At 37.9% G+C, this 25,575-nt stretch overlaps 1 protein-coding gene across 2 annotated transcripts in view; it reads left to right on the forward strand.

Annotated features, from left to right (window-relative positions):
• Positions 1 to 25,575, forward strand: part of RSPRY1 (ring finger and SPRY domain containing 1) — a 47,850-nt gene that overhangs the window by 15,629 nt on the left and 6,646 nt on the right. For both annotated transcript variants that reach the window (XM_067552225.1, XM_067552233.1), the window contains exons 3-12: positions 4,176 to 4,228; positions 6,063 to 6,175; positions 7,819 to 7,945; positions 9,664 to 9,722; positions 13,808 to 13,874; positions 14,572 to 14,703; positions 16,463 to 16,578; positions 17,434 to 17,577; positions 23,292 to 23,403; positions 24,575 to 24,677. In XM_067552225.1, coding sequence (XP_067408326.1) covers positions 4,176 to 4,228; positions 6,063 to 6,175; positions 7,819 to 7,945; positions 9,664 to 9,722; positions 13,808 to 13,874; positions 14,572 to 14,703; positions 16,463 to 16,578; positions 17,434 to 17,577; positions 23,292 to 23,403; positions 24,575 to 24,677 — 1,026 coding nt within the window. The remainder of the gene's footprint in view (positions 1 to 4,175; positions 4,229 to 6,062; positions 6,176 to 7,818; positions 7,946 to 9,663; positions 9,723 to 13,807; positions 13,875 to 14,571; positions 14,704 to 16,462; positions 16,579 to 17,433; positions 17,578 to 23,291; positions 23,404 to 24,574; positions 24,678 to 25,575) is intronic.

Consider the following 25,575-nt stretch of genomic DNA (forward strand, 5'->3'; position numbering starts at 1 on the left):
TCCCTAGCCTTGCATCTCAGAACTGTACTATCTTGCATTGGTCAGAAGCCGGGCCAGTATAAGTGCATTACCCAATCCACCCCTACCTCAATGTGGCAAGGACATGCACCAACCTTTGTAAACTGAGCTGAGGTTTCCCAAGCACTTCAGCCAAAACACATTGTTTTAGATAAACTATAAAACAGATTTATTAACTATAGAAAGATTTTTAAGTAATAAGTAGCAGGCATAGAGGTTAGAGTTCGTTACTTAGACTGCGAATTTAATTTGTTTCTTAAATTCTACAGACGAAACAGGATTTGACTCAAGCAGTGTCTCACCCTGACAGATGGTACAAATAGGGTTCTGTTCCTCAATACACAGGCTGGGACCACCCTTCCCCAAAGTCCTTCAAAGTCTTTTCCTCCAGATATTTCTTCTGGATGTTGAGTTGGAGAAGGAGAGGCCAAGCAACGATGTCACCTCCTCTCTTCCATTGGCTCTTCTAGCTTGCTGGAAAAACCTTTGCTTGTGACGTGGGGGTTCACCCCAATTGATTCGTTGTCTATGTGCTCTCTCTGAGACCTCTTCGTTTGTATATGGTTCCTGAGATAGTGGATTCCTTCCCCGATGGCTGTTGGTGAGCCATCAACGCTGTCTGGCTACTCCACCATACACCTGAAAGGCTGGCTGTGGGCACCTCCCACCCCACAACACACTCCAGCAACACACACATAGCAAAACTTCACATACAACAATAGCACACACGATCCAACAGGCCATCAATGCCCAACCGATCAAGACCCCTAAAATGACATCTCAGAAGGCACACTCTGCATAAAACACACCACAATCACACAACAGTGGTGGCTATGCGGGTTCCAGGGTGCTGCTCTGAGGCATAGAGTGCCTTTGTTTTGTTTTTTAAAGGTTTGATCAGTAGTTTTCCTCCCCCCATTATCTGCTGGAGTGCTGGCTCACCTCCTTGTTTTCTGTTGCTAAATTGTTAGCTAAAATATACATTACTTTCTTAATGTTTTCCATGTGATCAGTTGCTGTAAATTGCCTCAATGATATCATGTAATCATGAATGACAGGGAACTGTCCACAAGAAAATCATTTGTGTACCATATCTATGGAAAAGTTAGGGAACCTCTGGACTAGACTTCAAGCTGATGGTGTCCCTTTAAGACCAATAGAAACATTTCCACTGAACTAAAAAAAAATACAATGGAATAGAACATTAGAAATTAGACTGCAGAAATAGAAACTTTCCCCTATGGTGTCTGACTCAGAACCTGAGTTTTATTTGAGAACCTGAAAATGAAACTAACAGGAAACAGTGAAGTTGGCCAATATCTGTCCATTGCTGAGAAAAGAGCAGCAAGTGGTAAGCTAAACAGCATAACACAGTGGAGGTAGATCTGAACCACATCCAAGTAAGAACCAGGTGCAAGCTTCCTCTGTTCAGAAATATTCAGATCCTATCTCTCAGTAAATGTAGATTTTAAAAAAAAGTTTAGCTTTTAATAACACATTTCATGATATTTGTTTTCTAAAGAATGAGCCTCACAGCATTCTCTTCAAAATGGTGTCCTGAAAAGTAATTAAGTCCACTTAAATGGATAATTTAAGTATTCCACATATGATTTACCTTTATATCATGATCCACAATGAACATTCTGCAGATTCTTAACATTAGCTTTTGAAATAAAATCCAACTTTCTCTCCAAAATTTGAACACTGGCAAATTAAAATGGTAATGTCTTCTACATACAAGGAAGAGTGAAACCAAAATGCTAGAACTGTGTTTTCACTGTTAATGTAAATTGAAAGAGTATCTGGAAGGAAAGGCCCACTTGCTCTGGGCATCTCCACTGTGTAAAAAGTAACAGACTTCCAGAGAATATATACGAGCTCAAAAAAAAAATACTGATGCAGGGGGGATAGAAATAGAAAACTGTCTTTAGAGCTCTGATGTGAAGAGTGAAGTATGAAGAAATGGAATAAAAAGATAATGGGTAAGCTGTCGCACATAGCGAGGAAACTAATGGCACTAAAATGACTTAAGTTTACACAATGAGTAAATCAGTCTCTTCTTAGAGAATATCTGGAAGGAAAACTACTGAATTGCGGATTGTAAACTAGCACAAAAAACTGAATCAGAAAGCCCGCAGAGCCAAATATTCTCTATTTTTTTCAGTATTTTCTTCTTTTTACTTCTGAGCCTTCTATCTTTATATCTTTTCTCTTGAGGTTAGTTCTGTTTTCAACATAGCTCCATCTTCTCTGTTAGTGGTTATTACCTTCTTTTCAAGCTGGTTTTAAAGTTTTGTGTATAGCAGCTCGATCAGATTTGATTCAAATTACTTTTTTTTAATGCTATGTTAATATTTTTGGCAACGTAGATTTAAACTTTTTAGCTTTTTATCGTAAAAACATTTAACAGGAAATACTGGCTTTTCTTGTAAGAAAAGGACCAAATTCACCAGAAATTCACCACTCATTTTTATTTTGAGAGCTAATGCTGTTAAATTTTATGCTGCAGTTCTTCATATGTCTTCAGACCACTTTCTGTGATTAAGGTTTGCTAGCTTCACCTTTCTTAACCTGTCTTGTCTTTTTTATTATATTTTAATCCAACCGTATTTAATGTCAGTTCACACAAACATGGTAAATGAGACTACATTAAACTTACAGCAATTGCTTAAGCCCATGACTAGGAGTAAGGAATTCTTTAGTTCTAAAACAGGCATTGCCACAGATTTCCTCTTTAGCCTTGGACAAGTAACAGCTGTGAAGCATTCAGGATGAGAATTGCTATAGAAGTATTAAGTATTGTTGTTAGAGCTGCAGTTCTATGATGAAATTCTACTCTTACATGGGTATAGCACCCATTGTGTGGGAGTACAGATAAAGGAGAGTAAAATTTGCCATGGGACATAGTTGTGTGCAGTATAAAGTTGGGGTCTCAACATCAATCTCTCTACCTCATTAATAACATTTTGCACTTGAGTCCTCATTTTTAATCTTTGTTTCAAGTCATTTATAATGTATCTTGTCACTTTATTTTCTTGTGCAAAACTCCCTTTGCAGAACACTTAAGTCCATCTTTAACCTCTAATGTGAAACTTAGTTTAATGCTGTCTGAGATACTCACTGAATCCTGATGTGACAGTGACTTGTCTAAAAATTCTTCTCTTTGGTGTAGAGAGAGGGAGAATTCTCAGTTAATATTATAATGCCTTTTGATATCTTTGCTGTATCTCTGGCTATTGACAGCTTCCTTTCAGCTTACCTAGACTTCCTTCTTGTCTTTTGAAATGCCCTTTCATAACTCTTTCCATTATTGCGTGAACACCTCATTCTTTGAAGTCTCTCTGATCAATCTATAAATCCTGTGCTTCTTCACTGGAACAGATGAATCAGGCAACTGTGACATCTTTTGAGCTTTTCCTGTGTTTTCATTGCCTCACTTTCTTTCTCATGAGTCCCACGGTTTCCTTTACCATTTGTTTACAGTATTTCAGTATCCTGTGTTGTTAGACTTTCTGTTCCTCTTCTTTCTACTCTGAAATTGTCCATCTACATTTCTTACAATTTCACCAGCTATACAGTTGCTAGATGTTTTTTAAGGGAAGATGGGTTAAATATTTTCAGTTTGTTCTCACTTAACTCGTCTAACTAGCCTATTTTCTGTTTCCCTTGGTAATATGCAGAAGTTTGTAGAGACACTGGATTGTTTGTCCTTCATACTTCCCCTTTTTTTCAGTAGAAGTTTTCTAGAGGAAAAACTATTATTTAATCTACTTCAGTATCTTTTCCCCCTCAGAATCTATTCTTCATTGAGTTCATGCCCTCTGAAATACCGAATCTCTCTTACTACGTGCTTTCAGAAACATATTACAATATATAATATTAAACTTTAGGAGCAATAAATCTTAAACGTGCAGATGTAGATCACTGTATATGTCCTTTATCAGCTGTTCTGGAGATTCAAAAATTAACTTTGAACCAGAGTACACGGCAATACACATCTGTATTTCAGATCCAAATAGAGCATTAGAGGTTTGTTCCTTTTTTAAATTTTCTTATAAATGAATGCAGTACATGTCTTTTTTCACTGAATTTTATTCAACGTATGTGGTGTTGATAGTTGTGCAGCAACTTTGATCAATGTACTATTTGTCTTTCAGTGACCAGGAACCTCCTTATTCAATGATAACATTGCATGAAATGGCAGAAACAGGTATTAATGCATTTTGTTCAGTACTTTGGTTGCGACTGGCGGAGGCAGAGAAATCTCTTTGTTCTAAAGAGAAACATATGGCTCCGTTACATGTTATATCCTGTAATTCTTGCAATTTGTGTTCATTATTGAAATAGTGTCTGTACTTTATAATTTCACTGAGCTCATCGTATTAGTGTAAGATGCACTTTCTAATTATGTTAAATTTACTAAGTGAATTGTGCAAAATCAGCCAGCTGATGGCCACAAATTCAATTAACAGGCTTTATACAACGAGGTACACAGGACTTTTGTGAAGGGATGGAATTTGTCCATGTACGGGAAGTGAGTAGCCCTTTCTTGGCCACACTTCCAACCTGTGTGCTTGAATAATGACTGCAACCTTTACTCTTCATGTAGGTGTTTGCTGCTACAAGACCTGCACTATCACAGAGCTAGTGGCCATGCGCTCACCCTGTCCCCAAACACACTCTAGATGCTGAGCTGTGCTGGCACAGAGTCTGTACCTGTCACATAGAGAATGTGCAAAGTTTCCCGGCAGGATTGCATCACAATAGACCTGGTACTTCATTCCTTGTGGATTCAAAGCACTCATCAACTTGGCTGGAGGCTAGCATGCACAAAGAGCTGAGGATTGGGCCAAGTGTACCAGAGGGCATGTCTACACGTACACGGCAAGCTGGGGTGTAAATCTACATACATCAGAGCGCTCTAGGGAGCTTTTAGTGCACATCAGCAGGGTCCACATGCACAGTCAGTATGTGGCACGTTGGTTTACACTCTGGTGTGCCATGCAGTGGTGTATGTGTGAGCATGCCCTTAGTTTGTATAAAAGTAACTAACCTGTTCAGACAGTAATCGTTAAACTTTGATAGGTTAGCGAAATATGTCCTCCAGGCAACATAGAACGTAACACTAAAACTTTAGCAAGGCACTGGCTGGAACTCCTGCATGGTCCACACACCTGTGACCTTAGTTTTTCTAAGCCTCTCCTATCTCCTCTTGGTCATTTACAGATAAAATCCATGATCTTCTATATTTTCTTCGCTTTTGGAAAAATTATGGGCCAATCCCTTATTTCTTGCATACGCAAATCTTCCATTGACAATATTATTGTTACTTTTTCTCCTAACACCTAGATTGATACATTTTTTGTAAATAATTCTTTTAGTTTATTTTTATGTAGTATTTACCTTTTGCTTACCTGTAAATGAAAATCTTGGTTGGTATATATAAATTGGTGAGAATTTCTGAGAATTTTCATAAGCAACAATGAAAGGTCAAAATCAGAACTGACTTCTACTCCCTGAAATCCCATTGATGTCAATGGGATTTCACGGGAAGTAAGCAGTGCAGAATCTGATCTGAAGCATGGCATTGAGTGCAAATTCTTTTTTAACCGCAAAATTGGGCCATTGTTCACTTAACTCCCCGAGCATAGTACCAAAAACATACCCAAAGTGCTTGTTCATTACTTATTCTGAAGCCAATTCATATGTAACAAATCAAGGCCAGGTGCTTAGCAACTAGCAGAATTGTTTCCCTGAACATTTGTAATGTTATGTCTAACATTACCCTGGCAATAGTAGAAATTTACATTCTCTCCAAAATAAAAGCTTTCAGCATATTACAAATTAAAATTTCATAGCTCTACAATGTGCATTATTAACTATTCCTTTAATACCCATCAAAATGTGATATTCAGATGAGTTCAACAGGGTAATTTTTTTAAAAAATGCCATTGAAGTTTGACTTTATATTGACCAGCATGTTCTGAACACTTCTAAATAGCAGTACCATTTTCTGAGAGTAGCTTCTGTTTTGTGGTTGACAGATGAAGGCTGGCTGGAAGTTGTCCAGTCTTTAATTAGAGTTATTCCACTAGAAGATCCATTGGGGCCAGCAGTTATAACATTACTACTGGATGAGTGTCCATTGCCAACAAAAGTAAGTTAAATAATGCATGCATTCTGTGGCCATACTTCAGCCTGGTGTGGTTGCCACTCCCTTGGAAGTCTCTGGGCTGCTTTCACCAGTGACGTAAACTGTGTCCCGGGTGTCAGTAGGTTAAAAATGGGTGTTACTTATAAAATAGGGTAACTCGCAAAGATCTGGCATTCAGTGGGCTGTTTGATGGTCGAAGTGTTGCAAGAAAAAATGCTGAGACGAGAGTGAAAAATAGGTCGTGTTTGTTGGTAAGTAGGGAGGTTTGTTTTGTTAGTTGCTTTTGCCACTATGCTCTCCTTCTGCCCTCTTGGTGTGTGTTACTCATTGTATGTGCCCACTGAATGCTAAATCAGTGCAAATTCAACTGGTTTACCACCTACTCTCTACGTTGAAACCTACACTACTTCATGTCAGTGTTGAATGTCCCCAAACTTATCTATGTATGAGACAAAAAAATTTTTTTCTCTTTATCTTACACATTTTAGCATTGGAACCATATTGTAACTTTTAATTTAAAATAATAAAAAGCTTTTTGAGTTTGCTGCATACTGACTTGGATCTCTTTACTTAAAATAAGATTAAAATAAATGCTCAGGTGTGTGTTTATAATTGGATAAATTGCATTTTACTACAAATAGAAGTCAGGAGTTTAGCTTTTGGCATTTTAAAAACTGAAATGAAGTGGTGTTATTGGGGCCCAATCTTGTGAAGTACTCAGCATCCTCAAATCCCATTGAATTTAATGGGAGTACAGGACACACAGCACCTCACATGATTTTGAGGCCTTTTAAATCTCTATTTTGCCATGAACTCTTTCTGACATTGGCATTGCTGCAACTTCTGTTAGTACTACTCTTGTTATTGTGCCAACTTTAATTTTGACTGTACATTGCCACAGTATGGGAGATTGGGAAATTTCTAATTCATTGGCTCTTAAATAAAATTATAAACTGAGTAGCTGATGGCTCAGGAGCTGGTCAAATAGTGTAACTGGGTAAGGAGACTCTTTCTTCCTTGGTTAGTAGTTCCAGTCTGCCCAGCTTAGTAGTGGCAAAGTCTACACCATATAATGGCTGTCAGGTAGACTGAAATAAGAGGTGATCTCGGCCAGTTCCAGATTTAAAAACAAGCATACCATTACAGTTGGCACCAGTTGGTGTGGTTTTAGGGTCAGCAACAGCATCTTTTTGTAAAGTGGGCTCAGGGGCTGTCTCCATTTTTATGTTCAAATAATTTTTTTTACAGTCTAAAACAAAATCAACTTTAAAATAAATAACATCAGGATATTTGGAACAGATTAAACCACTTTGGTGGTGGTCCTCTCTGCTTTCTGCCCACTCTTCCTGATTCATTGAAGTTAAGGAAATGTTAATATTTCTGATGCAGTCAGCAGCACATCGTTTTCGAGCAACCAGACATAGCTAGTCACATTTGCAGTAGTTAGTGAATTGATGCAACTCTTTTTAAGATAAGTTAGACTTCTGGTCTGTCTTTAAAACAGAGAAACGATCACTTGGCACCTGTAATGTTACTCTATTAGCATTGATATTGAAACAGAGTAATTGATTGAGCTGTATTGAATGACTGAGAAAACATAGTTTCTAATTCCTGTAGTGTTAAATAGCATTCTGGCTTTGTTTTAGGATGCATTGCAAAAATTAACTGAAATATTAAATTTAAATGGAGCCATTGCCTGCCAGGATTCCTGTCACCCTGCCAAACATCGTAACACAACTGCAGTACTGGGCTGTTTGGCTGAGAAGCTAGCAGGTAAGCAGAAGGAGCATTCTGAAAGCTTATCTTTGAATTTTCTGTAGTGCTACAACATAGCAACATTCAGAGCTGACTTTGTAGAACTGAGGTCACATTTTGCAACACAAAGAGATCTTGTCTGTCAGTTCTGACCAAATCTACTGTGTGATCAAAATATTGATCAGGCTTAATCATCAGTAACCAGCAAACAGCTTGGCTCTGAACTTGGATTTTACTACACAAAACTCCCTCAAGATTTGATTTACCAAATAAAACCTCAATCCATGCATGTATATATTTCAAGTCTCTGCAATGTAAGATTTCTTGACACATAGCCTCAATGATGCAATTACCAATGCTAACATTTTTATTGGGCTAACCTGGGTGGACAAGAGAATTTCTTGGAACACATTATCATCTTTCTTACTGGCTAACGGACAAATTATTCTTACTAAAGAGAATGCATGGAAAGATAGATAAACATGATGATGGATGTTCTTTCCACCACAGACAAAAGTTGTTCTGTTGTAGTTACCTGAAGCAAATACTCTTGAACTACATTATTTTAAGACACTGAGTATTTCCTTTTAAAAAGTGACTTTTGTTTTTATAAATCTCTTTATTCTCCATTTATTTATAAAGCCTGTCTTGAAGCGGAAAGTGAAGTTTCCATTCCCTGCTGATTATTGCCTCATTTGGCAACTAATTTTTTTTCTACTGCTTTCTGGTGGTGCTTGAAATTAACATTTTTTAAAAATTCCTAATATGTGCTTTGCTGTTTATATCATCAGAGTTTTAAATAGCATTTAATTATTGCTTCAGAAACAGCAGTAAAGAGCTTAAAACATTTTTGTGTAGATACTACATGAACAGTGACTTTTGATGTAGATATTTGAAATACAAGTGACAATTCCTCCTCCTTGCCACCCTCTTGATACCATAGGTCAAAATAAGATCCTACATTAGTTGCCTGTTTCCATTTGGTTAGGTGAGAGCAGATGTTTCTCTAGAAATTCAGGCAGTGATAGGGTCAATGCTGTCTTATAATTGTGCTTTTGTTTGTGTACCAATTGGTCACAGTTCATGGATTTTATTAAGCTGAATGCCATTCCTTCTCCCACACTACTGTTTCGGGGCATTTTTAATTGGTCATTTGCCACAATGCCAATTGCAGATCAGGTGAATAGGCATCAAACTGGCAGTATTTGATACTGTGGGCATTACTGATTTTGTACCTCATTTTCAGGGAGCTAATCTTTTTAAGCTTGATTTATTAATACAAAATGTGTGAGAAACTACCTGCTTTACATAAATATACATTGGGGCCTGATTTTTTTTCCCAAAAATTATGTAGGCATAAGTGTTATCAGATATCAGGGTGGTAGGTATCTTTATAATGATACTGACGGTGACTAGAACAGTACACACAGTTACAGCTATGGCACATGAGTATTTGTGCATATAAAGGGAATGTAGATGCATAACTCTGTGCAGTCAGATACCTGATCTATAAGCACATTCATAGTAACTGCATGCATAAATTAAGCGTACAGTAGTGTGTACATTTTTTGCTTGTGTGCAAAATCACAGCCCTGGGTACTAGTTTAATTTCTACCTTTTTGTGAATGCAATGTCTTTGTCAGGGACAAAATGCCCCCCCCTGGTTAAGTTTAATTGATGTGAAAAGATAATGCAGCAGTTCCCATACATGCATTTCATTTTTAGTGTTCTTGCAGGTCCTGCAAGTATAGGCTTACTCAGCCCAGGAATATTGGAATATTTACTGCAGAGCTTGGTAAGTATCCAAGCAAACTAGGATTCTTGGCTTGTCCAGCTTCTTAGTTGCTTATATATGCATAAGTGGTAAATGTTCTTGTGTTCTGTATGCATAAGTGGGAAGTGTTCATTGTGTAGTAAGATCAGTTTTTGTACATGTGGGATCTTATCTATTTTTGTCTCTACATACAGCATTTTTCACTTCAATCACTAGCTCAAAGTTCAAAACCAAATACAAATTTAAAATCAAAATAAAGGACAGATGTTTTCACTTTAAACACTTCAGGCTGATGTTGGATAATATGACATCAGACTATAGAAAGATTCCATTTAATAAGGAAGGAATCAAAAAGGTTTAATGACACTCACAACCACCAACCTGCCTGAGATGGTTCTCTGCTGCTGAAAGAGATGTTGAGTAATGCATGCTAATCTCTCTCCTCCTAGGGACTGTGGGTCATGCTTAAGAGGGTCAACATTGGCTATTGTAAGAAAACATTATTAGACTTGCACAAACTACAGTAGGAAACTTTGCAGTAGTTATTTGACTCTGCTGTGGGAAATGATGGCTGTAATAGGTATAAAAGATAAGTGCAGAAAACCTTTTGAAATGATTTATCAGTATTACAAATAATTGGCACAGTATATAAAGGGAGACTTGACTAAATTGTCCTTTTTGTTTGTTGGTGGATGTTTCTTGTCAAATGTCTTCAGAAACTGTAGAACTTGCTCGTCCGTTGAATCCTTACTAGGTATCATGGAACTAAAGACTTTTTTTTAAGCAAAAGCACAATATAACCAGAGGTTATTTTTAATTGAACATAACTTCTTTTTAATGAGAGCATTGCAGAGGCAATTTTACTGGGCTTTTTATTGTTTCTGTAGTAACATCTGCCATTTTGCAGGCAGTTACAGGCTGGATGAAGGATCTTGTGTGTGACCTGCCATTTCAAAGGGAGACTTGCAACATGCATCTCTTCTCCTGCACATATTACTTGCAGGGTAACGGCTGTATATAATGAACTTGTGCAAGTTCCTGGAATTCAGTTTTGTCTCTATGAAAGTTCCTACTAGGTGTGTCTGCAGTGCTATAGAAACCCAGCAAAATTCTACCAAGCCCTACATCTGTGATTGCACTATAGGCATCCAACACCATTGTACTAACACTATTATACTGTTCACTTTGTGCAGACTCTGGTTTGCTAGTATACAGTTTTGCTTTGGCTTATGAGCAAAACTAGGTTAACAATCCCCTTGGATCCTAAGATTGAAAATACAATTAGCTAATGCCATATAGGAAAAAAAATAAACATTTAGTGCATATGCTAAATTGAAACATGCTGCAACATACTGACCACAAAGTGAATTTGAAGCTGATATAGAAATATCATTAAGCTCCAAATCCTGTTGTCCTACTCAGATGTGTAGTGTTATAACATCAACTCACATAGTATTCACATAAGTAAGATGAGCAGGATTTGGCCCTTCAGCGTTAGTCTGTTGTAGAGCAGCAAAAACAGTGTGAATAGAGAGGCCCATATACAAATGTTCCTGTGGTAAAATCAGTTGCTCTCTGGATTTACACTGGTGTAAAGAGCAGGAATTTGGTGGGAGGCTGCATTGTTCAAGTGATCTTCGTTTCTGTTGCTGCATCTTTGGAAATGTTTGTTAATCTTTTCACTTACTCATTTTATAAATGTCCACCTTTAGGAACTATAGACTATTTTCTATTTTTCCATTTTAATGCAAACTTAAATAACCAGGCTTTGCTCCATGAATTGAAACCCTACTGTGCTCTGATAGTTTTGAACCTCTTTCCCCTGCATTTGTTACCAGCATGTGTTCTGGTTAGTTTCAAACTTCATTTATATGTTAATGAAAAAGTTGACCAAATTATATTTGAATTTAGCTGGAGGATAAGTGTAGTGTCACCTTGCTAAATTCCATGGGCACTAATGAAGGTTATGCAGGTACATTTAAGTGGGAGGGGAATGTGTCCTGCAATTTGTAATTGCATGTTCTTCTGTGGACTTTGCTACCAGGAGATAGGACAGCTAGTTATAACTGTGAGAAGGCTGATGACAAATTCAACCTGTGGAGGAAATTGTAGGAGCAGGCTAGTGAGTCATACAGATTTAACATCATTTAATTCAACACATTCTCAGCATAGCCATGTTTTGGGGTTCTCTACATTAAGTGATGTGAAAGTTTATGAATTAGTGCAGTATTCAATCTTCTTTCAGTTCCCTCATGCAAATTTTTAGCCAAATTATGCTGTCATTTACACCTGTGTAAATGTACCTAAAAGTGCATTTTTGAGAACTTACCAGGCTGTTTATGTTGGGCTAGTTCTGTTGATTTTAATAAAAATCTGCATCTCCTATGGATTTTTTTTTTTTTTTTTTTTTTTTGGGTGGGGTCTGGCAGAATTCTAGAAGGGTAGAGCAGAATTGTCATAGGTTTTATTTGTTTTGACTTTGTGTGTGTGTGTGTATATTTTGTTTTCAACTTTTATTCTTAAACTAGGCATGTGAATGTGTTTCGGGGGTGGGGTGTCTGGGGTGAGACTGAATTTTCACTCTTGGGAGCTGAGAGTGAGCCTCAGGTTGGGTAGACAGACTCACGCCGATGGTTTCAAACTAGCATGCTAAAAATAGCAGATGGACCTTGTGACTCAGACTCTCAAGCCTAGGAAGTTGGGTGGGCTTGAGAGCCCAAGCCACAATGTCCACACTGCTATTTTCAGAGCACTAGCTCGAGCCCAATGAGCAAGTCTGTCTGCCCACTTTGGGAGGCTCACTCCTAGCTGCAGGGTAAACATCCCTGAGAGGTGTTCCCTTCCTTTCCCCAGGACTAAGATAAATTGCTCCATTAGCTTGGGGGATCTTGCCCTGCCACTGCCCATGCTGTGCCTGTTTTCTGGATGAACAGAGGACACTATTTAATCTTTCACCAACACTAAATTCAATTTTTAAAGTTAGACTGTTCTACTAAGGCTGTCCCACAAAGGCTTCTAACAAACTTTCATTTTCCTGACTCATATCTCGACAAGATCACATCTTTCTTCATAACAGAATGGCCCTGCAGTTAGGGCCCCAAGCAGAGATTCAGGAGACCTAGGTGCTTCAGTTCTTTCTTTCATGTACTGTGTGACCTGGAGCAAATCACTTAATTTGCATCTGTTTCCCAGTCTCTGAATGGGGGTTATGATACCCTTTTTTTTTTTAAAGCTCACATGTTTACGAATGAAAATTGTCTACATAAGTGCCAAGTATTACTATTACTATAATTTTCCAAATGCTAAAGAAATCACGTCTAACCTAGAAGAAACTTTCACTTGCTAATAAAGTGCTTATTGTTTGATTAAGAAATAAACTACTTTGGCACTCCCCAAAGAGAAAGTTTGGTAGACAATCTGCTTGCAAATCATTATTAGCATCTCCTTCATTGTGTTAATTACCATATGGACAAACTGAAAACTCCACAACACATAGCAAGGACATTTTAAAATGCATATATCAAATTTATAAAGTATGGATTGAAACTTACTATTTATATTATGGAGCATATTGAAGGCTAGCCTTCCTTTTAATTAAGCCTACACCTTAATTATTTCAAATAGTTGCTTTCCATCTGAAATTTCTTTTGCATGGGTCCTATCCAAAGGAGGGGAAAAAACTTGCAAAATTTGAGGTTACTAGAGCAAGTCATCTTGAAGGTGTAAGTCTGAAAAATGAGTTTTTCTGAAAAACTAATCTTAACATTTTGGACTAGAAGCTTTATTATTATTTAATTCAGTGGTCCTCAATGGGAGCCAGTGACATTGGTGTAAATCAAGAGCATTTTCATTGAAGTAGATAGACTACCCTGGTTTAAAAACTGGTGTGACATGAGAAATAGGTCCTTCGAGTACTTCTAGTATGGTCCATCTCCCCCCAATACTATACCCATTGCTCATGGTATCTGTCTTTCTCTTGTGAAGAGTCTTGAAAATTTAATCTGACTGCTAGTGTTTAAAAAAACGTTTTCATTATATTAAACAAACCAACAAAAACATCATACACAGCTATGGCATGTGTTTATTAATACTCTCGTTGCCTTTAGAATTTCCAGTCCCATCCGACGGTAATGCTTTTTGCACTAATAGCACTGGAAAAGTTTGCACAAACAAGTAAGTATTAGTCTAGTACTTCTCTTATAGTAAAAACAATAGAGTTCATGTTACTCCAGAATGGTTATTTCCTTCATCTATCACATCTACTCTGCTATCCCAGGGGCATGCACTCAGTATAACCAAGTTGATAACTTGTAACTTAAGCCTAGTGCACCATGAAAGATCACAGTGACACCTGAGCTGACAGGGAATGGGATCACTGTAGGGAAAAGTATACTCAGACTCTCAGTGGTAAGAGAAGACTTGCATTGCTTTAGTGACCCCAACCACCTTGGAAAGAGAATGGTTGGAACACAATTCTATCACTATACTATATGAGCTGTCCTCAACTATAGCTCAGATTATTGCCGCACAGGATTTACTTTCTTTCAAAGGTAGTTCTGGAGATGGGGAAAACACATAGGAGGCCTTTGAAGGCCTCTCCATGGTTGAAATTTTTTTTGTCCTGTTAATAGACTGTAATTATTATTTTCCTAACTAATAGCCATGCTCTCAGATGACTTAATACAGTAAAATGCTGAATATTATATTCTCGCTAATAATCAGTCAGATGATACATTAACTCTTATTTTTTGTTTAATATTGAGATTTAGAATATTTCTAAATATTTCTATTTGTAAAATGCTTTCCTTTTATCTTTTAAATCACTGTTTCTTGTTAACATCTGTTTACTTTTTTCACTTTTAAATTACAGGTGAAAATAAAATGACAGTTTCTGAATCCTGTATTAGTGACCAACTTGTTTTGTTAGAGAAATGGACAGATAATCCGGACTATTTAAAACGCCAAGTGGGATTCTGTGCTCAGTGGAGTTTAGACAATCTATGTAAGTATAGTATGGATTCATTTTATATCACTGGTTTCTTGCAGGGTGGCGCTCTCGAGGGAGAGGGAGAGGGAGAGAGAGAGAGAGCGCGAGCGCACGTTGGGTGCACAGATACCATGTTTTGTATGAGTATTTACTAGTCCTTTTGTGTGTATGGTCACACTTGTATGTGCAAATATCCTGTGTGCACACAGATATAAGATTCATAAATCCATGTGCATTTGCATGTCTGAACTTTTGAAAAGCAAACCTACATCATCTATTAAAATTAAAATTCTTTATTTGCTCTGTATCTGCTATGACACTTCAGCAAAGAAGCTCAAACTAGCTAGATTGCACTTGTATTCTGACTTTGAGGGAGAGCAGGGTTGCTAAAGGCAGTGTTCCGAAGGAAGCCATTTTGATATTCTCGGATACACCAATATCACATCTACACAAGCACTGATTAGGAACTGTGACTTATTAAACAGTTTATTAAATCTAGATTCTCATGATTAAGAAACCAATAAAGAGTAGCTCTCTGGTAAATGGTTTTATTTAACGAACCAGTCCAGGCATAACTAATGGGCCCAAAGCTTTGACATGCTGAAAGACCCCAAGCAGTTGTCAGCCTTGTTTAAGGCATACATACCCCTGTGGTTCACTACCACTGGGAGAAGTGTGTGAAATTACTTCATTGGTACCAGACAGCAGCTTATGGTGACCAGCATGAAGACCAGCATGAACTTGCTCTTTGTTATAAATGGCAATAAACATATAGTAATGAGTCTGTGATGTAGATTACACTCCCTGACAAAGACTTCTGTCTAAGGAATTACCACTTTTTAATATTAAAGGTATGAATCTCAGCCTGTAGAGAGAAATGCTTCTCTATTCCTCCCCAGTGTGAAAGAGAGTGATTTGGACGAAAAGGTACAGAGCAGTTTCCATGGCATAGCACGACAGTTACTCTGAGACTTGCCCTCCTGGTTCTGTGCAGTCCCAGCACCCTGTGTCTTCCCTGCCATCATTCTGGGTGGTTTCCAGGTTGGAAACAAAATCCAGTGTATAACTTATAATAGCTCAGGGCTGGAGCAAATACCACCCTGAGTTTCAGCAAATATGTCAACTGGGGAATCCCACAATTGGGTTTCTCTTCTGTCCACTGATCAAGATTCCACCAGGAGCTGCTTGCTTCTACTTGAAAGATTTGTCTTGCTATGAAACTCAGATATTTGATCAGTCAGTGCAGGAGCAGTGTGTGATGGAAAGGATGGGAAGTGAAGGGGGAAGGACAGCCTTAATTGGCTCAGTTCAGCTGCATAAGTCTAGTCCAGTAGCTGACAGCAGCAGTTTAGATTTCTCTCTCTCTCTCTCTCTCTCTCTCTGTCTCTCTCTTCTCTGTCTCTCTCTGTCTCTAGAACCATTCTACCACAATAAACTCCACCCATGTGAACCTTCAGGGTAGTGTCTTGTGTGTCCTGAAGGAATAACATCTTGATGTGTATTCTAATGTCCTTAATGCTTACTCATGGTTCCTTGAGAGGAGCACTTAGCCCTTTTCACATATTCAAGCAGAACATTCCCAGCTCCTGAATATAGTTCTAACAAACATTCGCTGCCACTGTAAATAAATAATATTGTATGCATAATGCCAGTGTTGCTTTAAAGTATGCCAAGACTGAATTGGATCCTTTTGTGTGTAGATTTGTATGTATTGAAATAATTTGGCTTGATGTGTTCCTACAGTAGCACTTCATTTAAATATTTTTTTCTGCAGTTTTGAAAGAAGGCAGACGATTTACATATGAGAAAGTTGACTTGACCAATATTAAGGCCATGCTGAATAGTAATGATGTCAGCGAATACCTTAAGATCTCACCATGTGGACTGGAGGTAGGATATCATTTTATTATTTCAGTGTAGATTTATGTTTGAAAAAACCTAGAAGATATCACCATTTCAGTTCAATCTTTATTCCCATTTTTTTTACCCTTCAAAGAGAATCAACAAGTCTGTATTTCTGAGCTATGTACAAAACTAGTGAAGGATATCTGTTACAGTGGACTGTAAAGTCTCTCACCTGCTTTCAGTACCAGAAATTACCACTGTAAAACATCTCCACTCTGAATCTCAGATGTTTAAAGAGAGGAAAACCTATTTAGACCCATCTCGTCCTTCTCCCATCTAGTGCAGAACTGTTCTCTAGAGGAAATTTTTCTTTTGTTCTGTTGTTCTTTCTATTGTCCTGCCTAGTCTTTAAAATCCCAAAGCAATAGGGATTCTGTTTCCTTAGAGAAAGTACCTCTCACCATCCGGAAATTCACCCTAAATGTTCCTTTTCTTAATTTTTATTCTAAATATAATTTTATTATAATTGTTATAAATTTATGACTTCTGGTGATACCTTCAAAAAGCACTGAGTTTCTGCCCCTCTGTTTATATTTACAAGATAGTTCTAGATTGTTCCCCATTTCGTCATTTTTTAGCCTTCAATCTTTAAATCAGTTCCACCAGCTGGATCACTTCTGTTGCTCTTCTCTGAGCTATGTTCAACTTGGTCCAGTTTTGCTAAGATTCTGTCGATAGCAGGTAGATGGCCATTCCTGTTGTGAAAGGGGTTTAACTGTGTTTGAAATTTAAATGCTTTTACAATATTTCTTGTGTGGCACTTCTCACATCTACCAGATGGGGGTTCGTTGTGATTGCCAACTAACTACAAATAATATATTTTCCATTTTGGCTTTTCAGGCTCGATGCGACGCCTCATCTTTTGAAAGTGTTCGATGTACGTTCTGTGTTGATTCTGGGGTTTGGTACTATGAAGTCACGGTGATTACTTCAGGAGTGATGCAGATAGGATGGGCCACCAAAGACAGCAAGTTTCTCAATCATGTAAGTACATGTGAGGTCACACAGTTGATACTTTAATTTTGGGGGGGGGGGGGTTTTTTTTTTTTTTTTTTTTTACTTACTGTGCCTATACAAATGGCTTTTTACATCTTATTGCAGTAATTGTCCCTTCTTTTATAAGCATCTTCCTGTTAGTTTTTCCATACATTTGCACTGTTGCAGTTAATGAATTTAGTTCTCATGAAAGGTGCTGGGTTAACATTTACCTCCAAAAGTATAATATGGTCATTAGTAGTGCAAACTTTTCTCACCCACAGCTGCATGCCTCAACCCTGATCTGGAGCAGGAGGAAAGTACAGCTTTTGTGACCCATTCCACTCTTAGCCTCTGTCCCGGCTGCAAATAAGGGTGTCAGTTATTGCCAATGTGTTTTTTGTGCCGTGAACACCTGCCTACTAAGAGCTGGTACTATTATTCACTCATTTGACTTATGCCATCAAAAAGCCATCAGGTGGCTTTTCTTATTTTATTCTCCTATTTCACAAACTTGGTTACTAGAAATTAAAGGGCCTTTAATCTATATGAAACGAGCCCCTCGGGATGGCTTAATATATTTGAATGTGGTGGTAATAATACTGTTGTATTTTTAGTCTAAAAAGCAAGAATTAAACTGGATTGTACATTAAACTGTTTTGCCAATCAAATAACCCTTCACTTTGTCTTTCTCTAGACTTCTTCCATAAGCTCCTGCTGGTGTGTTCTGTTTGCTCACATTTGCTCTGTTCAATTAGTACTTGACGACAGATTTCTAGTGCTTGTATATATGTTGCTTTTTAAAAAATAGTGTACTATGCATGTGTTAATTGGTCAAAGTCTGATCATGGGATAGTTCAAATGATGAAAAAATGTCCTACTCACATTTCTGTTAATTTCCCTATCTGGCTGAATCATGGTGAAAGATTCCAATAAAGAGTATGCCTCTTCTTTTACGATGAGGAGCAAATTGCTCTTGGCCTTTTCTGAAATACTAACATTTCATTTTCTAGACTGGCAAGGAATTGGAAGCTCTCCCTGTTTGTGGCAGGAAAGACTAATTTCCGATGGGAAAATGTATATATGTGGAATTGCATGCCAAATGTTCTCTTCCCCCTGCCCTCAAAAAAAATAAAAATAAAACCTTGAAAACTATCAGAGAGGCACAAATTGAGAATAGCACAAATATCACTTGGTGACATCATTATCATTAAGTCCTGGTGATTTAATTCTTTCTTTTAAGCAGGTGCCTTTCCAGTCACATTTAGTTACTAAAGCTGCCTTGCAAAATTCTATTTACCTATGAGAAGTCTTATGAGTAAAGTAGCTTCATTTTTTTCATTATCTTCACAGTAAAGGCAAACACCTTTGTTTTTTGGTTGGCTGGTTTTTTATCATTGGTTTGTAAATTTTCAGGCTATTGTAAACTCAGGTGTACTCAGACAAGTTTGGGGTAGTGTAAAAGTTACCATGGCAGTCTTGTTTCAGAATTGCCAGGTTTGCATTCTCAACCTGAACACTATTGTCAGTGCCTTCTATTCTGCTTTTTTTTTTTTTTTTTTTTAAATGGAATCGGTCACAATTTCATGTCCAGGGTGTTCACTTTACAAATAGAGGTGGCTTTTCTAATTGTCACCTTTGCAACCTTACCCCAGCATCTGAAAATCCAGCTTTCTGACTCACCCAATAATCATTATTAATAGTTCTGGAATAGGATCTTATAGCCCTACCCTGCTGCCACTGAGGTCAGTTAGCACTTTACCATTGACTTGAGTGGGAATAAGGTAGGGTCCTGAGTTAACAATTCCGTTTTGCATGAGCAAGAAAAATAATCCAGGTCTCCTTTTTGTGTTGGCTCCGCAGAACAGGAGCGTCAAGTAATATAAACTCATTCCTTGGTCAAGTCAGCAGACAACCTATCTCTGTGCTACCCAGTCAGAATCCTAAAATTTGTTAATCTTCATATTACATTTGTTCCATGACTTCCAGTCATTTTTCTGATCGTAATAACACTTCAAGATAAGTGGAGAGATTGTTTTGGGGTTTTCTGGTGGTTTTTTTTTGTTCTAATATAAGAATGCCCAAAGTTAAAACTACTCCATTCCAGCTTTTGTAGGAAAAAAATCATTCCAAAAACCTGATGTACATCATGGGCCAAATAGAGATGTGATGTAGATGTTGATGAATGTAAGTGAATACATGCCAAGGGAAAGATAGAGCAAGAAAAGCAGCTAACAGGATGGTGTAAGAAGGAATAAAATAAAGTAGATTCCCTGCCCCCATTAGTTACTCTTCCTGCTATCCTCTATTCATTGAATGTAAGGGAGAGGATAGCTGGAAGAGTAACTAATGGCATGTAATTTACACATCCAATTACATCATCTCTGAATATGGCCCCCCACCTACAACACAGTATTGCAAATGAAATGCAAAATTGGGCAACTTCTGGTGTTCAAAACAGGTTTGCAATGCTGACTGTGATGGAAACTGTTTGTGAAATAAAACAGTAACCCACCAGCTCTCAGAACAATAAGAAGCTTAAAAGATTTTTCCCACTCACTCTAAGTAGCTTGACAGTTTGTTTGCTTTTTTTTTCCTATCTGATGTGCTTCCTGTGAGGAATCTCTTAAGTGGGGAGTGTTGAAATCTGTCTCTATTTAATGGCTAGTTGCTTGGTTTATTACAATTTATTTTTTCCTTGACTGGGTATTTCAGGTATTTTTCTGTTTAGCAGATTTTTTAATGTAACTTCGAAACGGGTTAGATTTGTGTGCTTAAAAGTAAAAATAAAAAACCCTCCCCACCATCCTTACTTTAAATTATGCCAGCCAATGTTCAAGTAGTCACATGGCTATAAAAGCACATTACACATACTTCCCGCATCAATGTTGGTGCACAGGGCGGAAACCAGTCTTTTTCATTCCTATCTGTCATTTGCTGCTGCTTCCATTGGCTCTGTGGTGTTGAGATGGACTATTCTGCCCTCCTTGCTAAGTGTTCTTAAATCTCATTGTGTGCCTTCATTGCCTCACACCACTTGGTCTCCACTTGACAGGTTCATGCTGCAGTCTGTGTATTGGCACCTGAAGTGCATGCCCCAAATATGTCTAGCGGTGCCTTCTGATTCTGCTGATTGGTGACTTCTTTTTGCTGGTAATGAAGTATTTCCAACCAATGTTCAGAATCTTTCCTAGGCATCTAGTTTTCTAACATTTTAGCAGATCTCCAGCTCTTGAGCCATATGTTAGCCCCAAGATTACGTTTGAATTGAAAATTCTCAGTTTTATTCTGGTGCTGAATATCTTTGATTGCCACATGTTGTTGAGTTTACTAAATACTGTGGATGCCTTTTATATCCTTGATGTTAATTCCTTCTAAGGTATCCACTAACTAATATGGTGCTGCCCAGATAGATGAATTGCTCTACTTGATATTTTTGCCTTTTAATGTGATGTTACCACTTAATGTCTGGGTTTCAGGGATATTTGTTTTAGCTATTTTGAGCTATGCTTGGCTTGCTATTTTTGCCACGTCGTCTCTCTGTCTCTAACTTTTTGGGGGTTCTGCTCAGTAGCGCAATGTCATCCAGGTCTAGGTCTTCTAGGCATTCACCATCTATCCATGCTGTACCAGTGTTTGTGTTGCTAATGTACTTCTTCGCTATCGATCTATGGCAAACAATGTCAAACAATGGAGATAAAATGCAGCCCTGTTCCACTCATGTCAGCGAACCATTCTATTTCATTGCTGACTTGTAGAGAGAGGTGAAATGCTCTATAAATGGCCTTGATGATGATAATGACTTTAGCTGGGATTCTGTAGGACTGAAGAATATTCCACAATGTATGTTTCTGCAGGGTCTCAAATGCTTCTTGAAAATCAATTAAATTGATGAAGAAGGGAGCTTGCTCTTCTAGACATTCTTCTATGATGGTCCTTAGTGTGAATTTCTGATCTACACAGGATATCTTGGTCCTGAATCCAGCTGGTTCTTTTTTAAGCTTTGCATCCACTGCTTCTTTCATCCTGTCTAGTATAACACTGCACAAGGCTTTCCCTACAAAAGAGAATAAATGTAACTCCTCTTCAGTTGTTAGTCAGTAAGATTAACCCTCTTGGGGTATTCTGACAATAATTCCATGTTTCCCTCTGGTCAGGAAGGGGTCGTCTCCCTCCTCCTCCCCCCCCAACTTCAGTGAACAGCTCTGTTAGGTTCATTAAGATGGTGGCATCAAGTATTTGTAGCATTTCTGCTGTAATTTGATCCTCTCTCTGTTTTATTTTTAATTTTTTTGATTGCAGCCTGTACTTCTGACATCTCAATTGGACTAATGTTTATGTCAAGTTGAACAATTTCATTTGTAATGTATTTGGGATTTATCTTTTTTTTTTTTTTTTTTTTTAAACACTTGAAAATTGGCTGAATTTAGCTGTAGTTTGGGACCTGTGATGACTTGCATTGTTGGAGGAGCACTGGCATCCCTGCCATTATCAAATCCCACAGAGCAAGCAGAAACTCCTCTCTTCTTCCATAATGCTAATTGGTTCCTCCTCGTCAACCAGGAGAGATGACTTTCTGGCACATTGAGGGATATTGTATTGATTTCAGTTACTGCTAGCCTCAGATGAGTTTAGTGAGGAGTCTGTGGGAAGCTTTTTATAGTATAGTCTTTGTGGCTTTGTAACAGGGGCGATGGAGTTGGTGCTGGTAGCCACTTCCTTATTTGAAAATAACTGCTTAATATGCCTTTTCATTTTCTTGAGTTTGAAAGTAGCTTCTGTTCATTTAGAGGTGGCACTGTGGAGAAAACAAGTAAAATGTTGCTGTTTAGATACCTCGTTTTGTTGTATAAAGAATATTCTATATTAACATAGAAAATGTATAGTCACTTTCATTCAAGGAGCTCAGAGCACCTTGCAGACACAGTTTCTTACATCCCTGGAGGTAGGCAAGCTTTATCCCTATTTTACAAATGTGGAGAACCTGAGGCGCAGAGGTTTCAGTGACTTGCCCAGTGTCTCCCAACATGTTGCTGGGAAAGTCACAAAAAAAACCCCATATAACTCCTGACCTGCAGTCCTGTGCTTTATCCCCCAGACCCTACTCCCTCTCTGACATATGGAAAATATTGCAACACCTGGGTGAACAATAGTATAAAAATAGTGTAGAACCTTGCAACCAACACCTTGTCATTTTCTGACGCTCTTGGTCATGCTCAGTTACCCAGCAAATGCCCTGATCCTTAACATTGAGTCATTCTATATGCTGAACACAGATCAGAGCTGCCTGAGAGGAAGCTCACCTGGTACCTGCTCTTTCTAAGCCTGGTTCAGTTAATGCTATTAGACCTTCATCTTTCATGAGTATTAAATTCATTCCTTTTTTGTAAACTTTTTTTTGACTTTGAAAGTATCTCTTCCAAAGGATTTTGCAGGGGGTGGGGGGAGTAAATATGCCTTCATAAGAACTGAGTAGTTTTGATGTATTTTTAGGTGGAAAGAAGAGGTAAAGAAGAACGGAAACTGAATGTGTGTGTGGGGGGGGGGGGGAGAGGGGGAGAGAGAGAGAGAGAGAGAGATAGAAGAATAGAATAGAATAGAATATTAAAAAAACTGTTGACCTTAGAATGGATGCTTTTGGTTATGTAAAAATAGACCTTCAGCCCTTTCCCACAAAACAGGCGTGACTGCAGATTAAAATGCTGTGGTTTGCTTCTCTAAAGGAAGGCTACGGTATTGGGGACGACGAGTACTCCTGTGCATATGATGGCTGCCGGCAGCTGATTTGGTATAATGCCAGAAGTAAACCACATACCCATCCCTGTTGGAAAGAAGGTATTTTCTTTAATGTGTGACAGTTATCCTAGCTTGCTTTCTCCACAGAGCTTTTCTAGAATATTCCTGTATTGAGAGTTGATTAGCAGTTTCAGAGAATCTGAAGATGAGGTCATCTTGCCAACTTCTTGCCATTACATCATTGTCAATTACTGTGCACTTACTAGTGGTCTTCCTGGTTTCTTAAATGTGAAATGTAAAGTGAAAGAATGTCCACCACTCTTCCCATGGAGACATTCCACAGCCTGACAAATTTCACTTTGGGGGATTTTTGTCGTTCCTCCCGGCCCCGATATTACAGGGGGCGCTGATAGCTCCAGCTTAGCTTATTGTTGCCTGATACTTCCTTTTACACTGTTTTCAGTTGCTTATAGAACTGTGCCAAACTTCAGTCATTCGGGCAGAAACTTTCCATGCAGGTGGGCTGATTTTTTTTTTTTTTTTTTTAAATGCTTCAGTAAAAATGGTTTGGCTGTTCCTGAGAACAAAATTAGGCAAATGTATTGTTTTGGCCCTGTATATTTAAAAAATAAAATAAAATAAAATAAAATTCTGGCAACCTTTGCTTTGAGAAGCTATAGTGCTTCTGTGCTCTGAAGTAGGAACTTGAAATTTGGGAGGAGGATGGTTTCCTTTTTCCCCCAGGGATGTGCCTGTAATTCTCGTGAAAATCCATCCAACTTTGCCTAAGTTGTAAAACCTTTAAAATATCTGTTTGCACATGCTCTGTAGAGACTTGTTTAGATTTTAGCAACTAAATTCCTTGAAGATTCTGTCTGCATTGGACATGCTGCAGCCTGGGGAGGGAATGGAAAGAGGCTGTCCTAATACCTGCATTTGCTAACTTTTGAGTACTTGACTTAGCAGTGTTAATGTTCCTTAAATATAGCTTTTTGCGTGCAAATCAACCTAGATCTTCTTTTCCTTAATTTCATCCAATTTCCTCCTAGTTGTACCCTTTTTACTATGCTAAACAACCCTTCTCTCTCCTTAGTGCTTATTCAAATAGTAGTAGGTTGTTTCCTATTAGTCACTCCTCAGCCAAGTTATTCATAGTGAGCTTCTTAACCTTTCCTCAACAATCAGCGCCTTTAACTCCTAATCATATTTGTTAAATACCATAAATATCAGAAGCTTAATTCAAAAATATTTTTTTATTTTTGCACATAAGGAGACACAATAGGATTTTTACTAGATTTGCAAGAAAAGCAAATGATCTTCTACTTAAATGGAAACCAGCTTCCTGCTGAGAAGCAAGTGTTTTCATCTGCTGTGTAAGTATATTTTCATTTTCAAAGAAACAAGAATTAAAATGCAATATGGATAATAGTTCTCATTAGTTACATGAAAATAATTCAAATTCTGTGTTGTTTGACAGTAAACTAATATTTAGCAGTTATAGGTGCTGTTACTTTTAAGCAGAGCTCCCTATTGAAAGTACTGATGACAATTAAAAATCAATGACATGTAAATTTACAAATGGATTTAAGAGCCAAAGGAAAGAGGCTAAAGAATGCACTACAGTAACACGAACATAGGACAAAAATGTAATAAAGGCTAAAAACACTTTCCAGCTGTTACTGTAGCTTGCATAATCTACACATCAGTCTCTATCATCTATATTGTTGCACCCCGATTCTGTTCTTATTTGTCCCAATATGTATCCAGAGGAGCTTTGCCTAAATCAATGAAATTACTGTGGATTTACACTGGTGTAATTAGGATCAGAATCTGGCCTGAAACTAGAAAGTAGGAGGAAAATGTCTAAATTAAAATGTTAAATGTTAACTGGTTGTTGAAGCACTGTTGTCTTTATGGCCCTGGGTACAAATAGGAACTTATGAGTGATTCTCAAACTATGATCTGTACGTAGTAATCTAAGCACCGGAGGATCAAGATGATTGATGAGAGGATCTTTGGTTGAGATTTTGAAAAATAACCAACACCCCAGTCCTGTAAACTTTTATGTATGTGCTTAGCTTGGAACTACTATGAGTATCCGTCAGTGGATCTACTCATTAGGGTCCACACTAATGCTATACAAAGTTGCTAGACTTACACACCCAACTCCCATTAAAATTGTTAGGTGAATCCCCTAGTCAGCTTTGAAAGTTTTTGTTTTTTCTTTGTGAAGTGGTATGCAAAACAAAAATCTTAAAATTCTTGAAATAT

This window comes from Emydura macquarii, unplaced genomic scaffold, assembly GCF_026122565.2.
Source record: "Emydura macquarii macquarii isolate MOO-44397 ecotype Brisbane River unplaced genomic scaffold, CSIRO-AGI_Emac_v2 contig_295, whole genome shotgun sequence".
In the NCBI taxonomy this organism is placed as follows: Eukaryota; Metazoa; Chordata; order Testudines; family Chelidae; genus Emydura; species Emydura macquarii.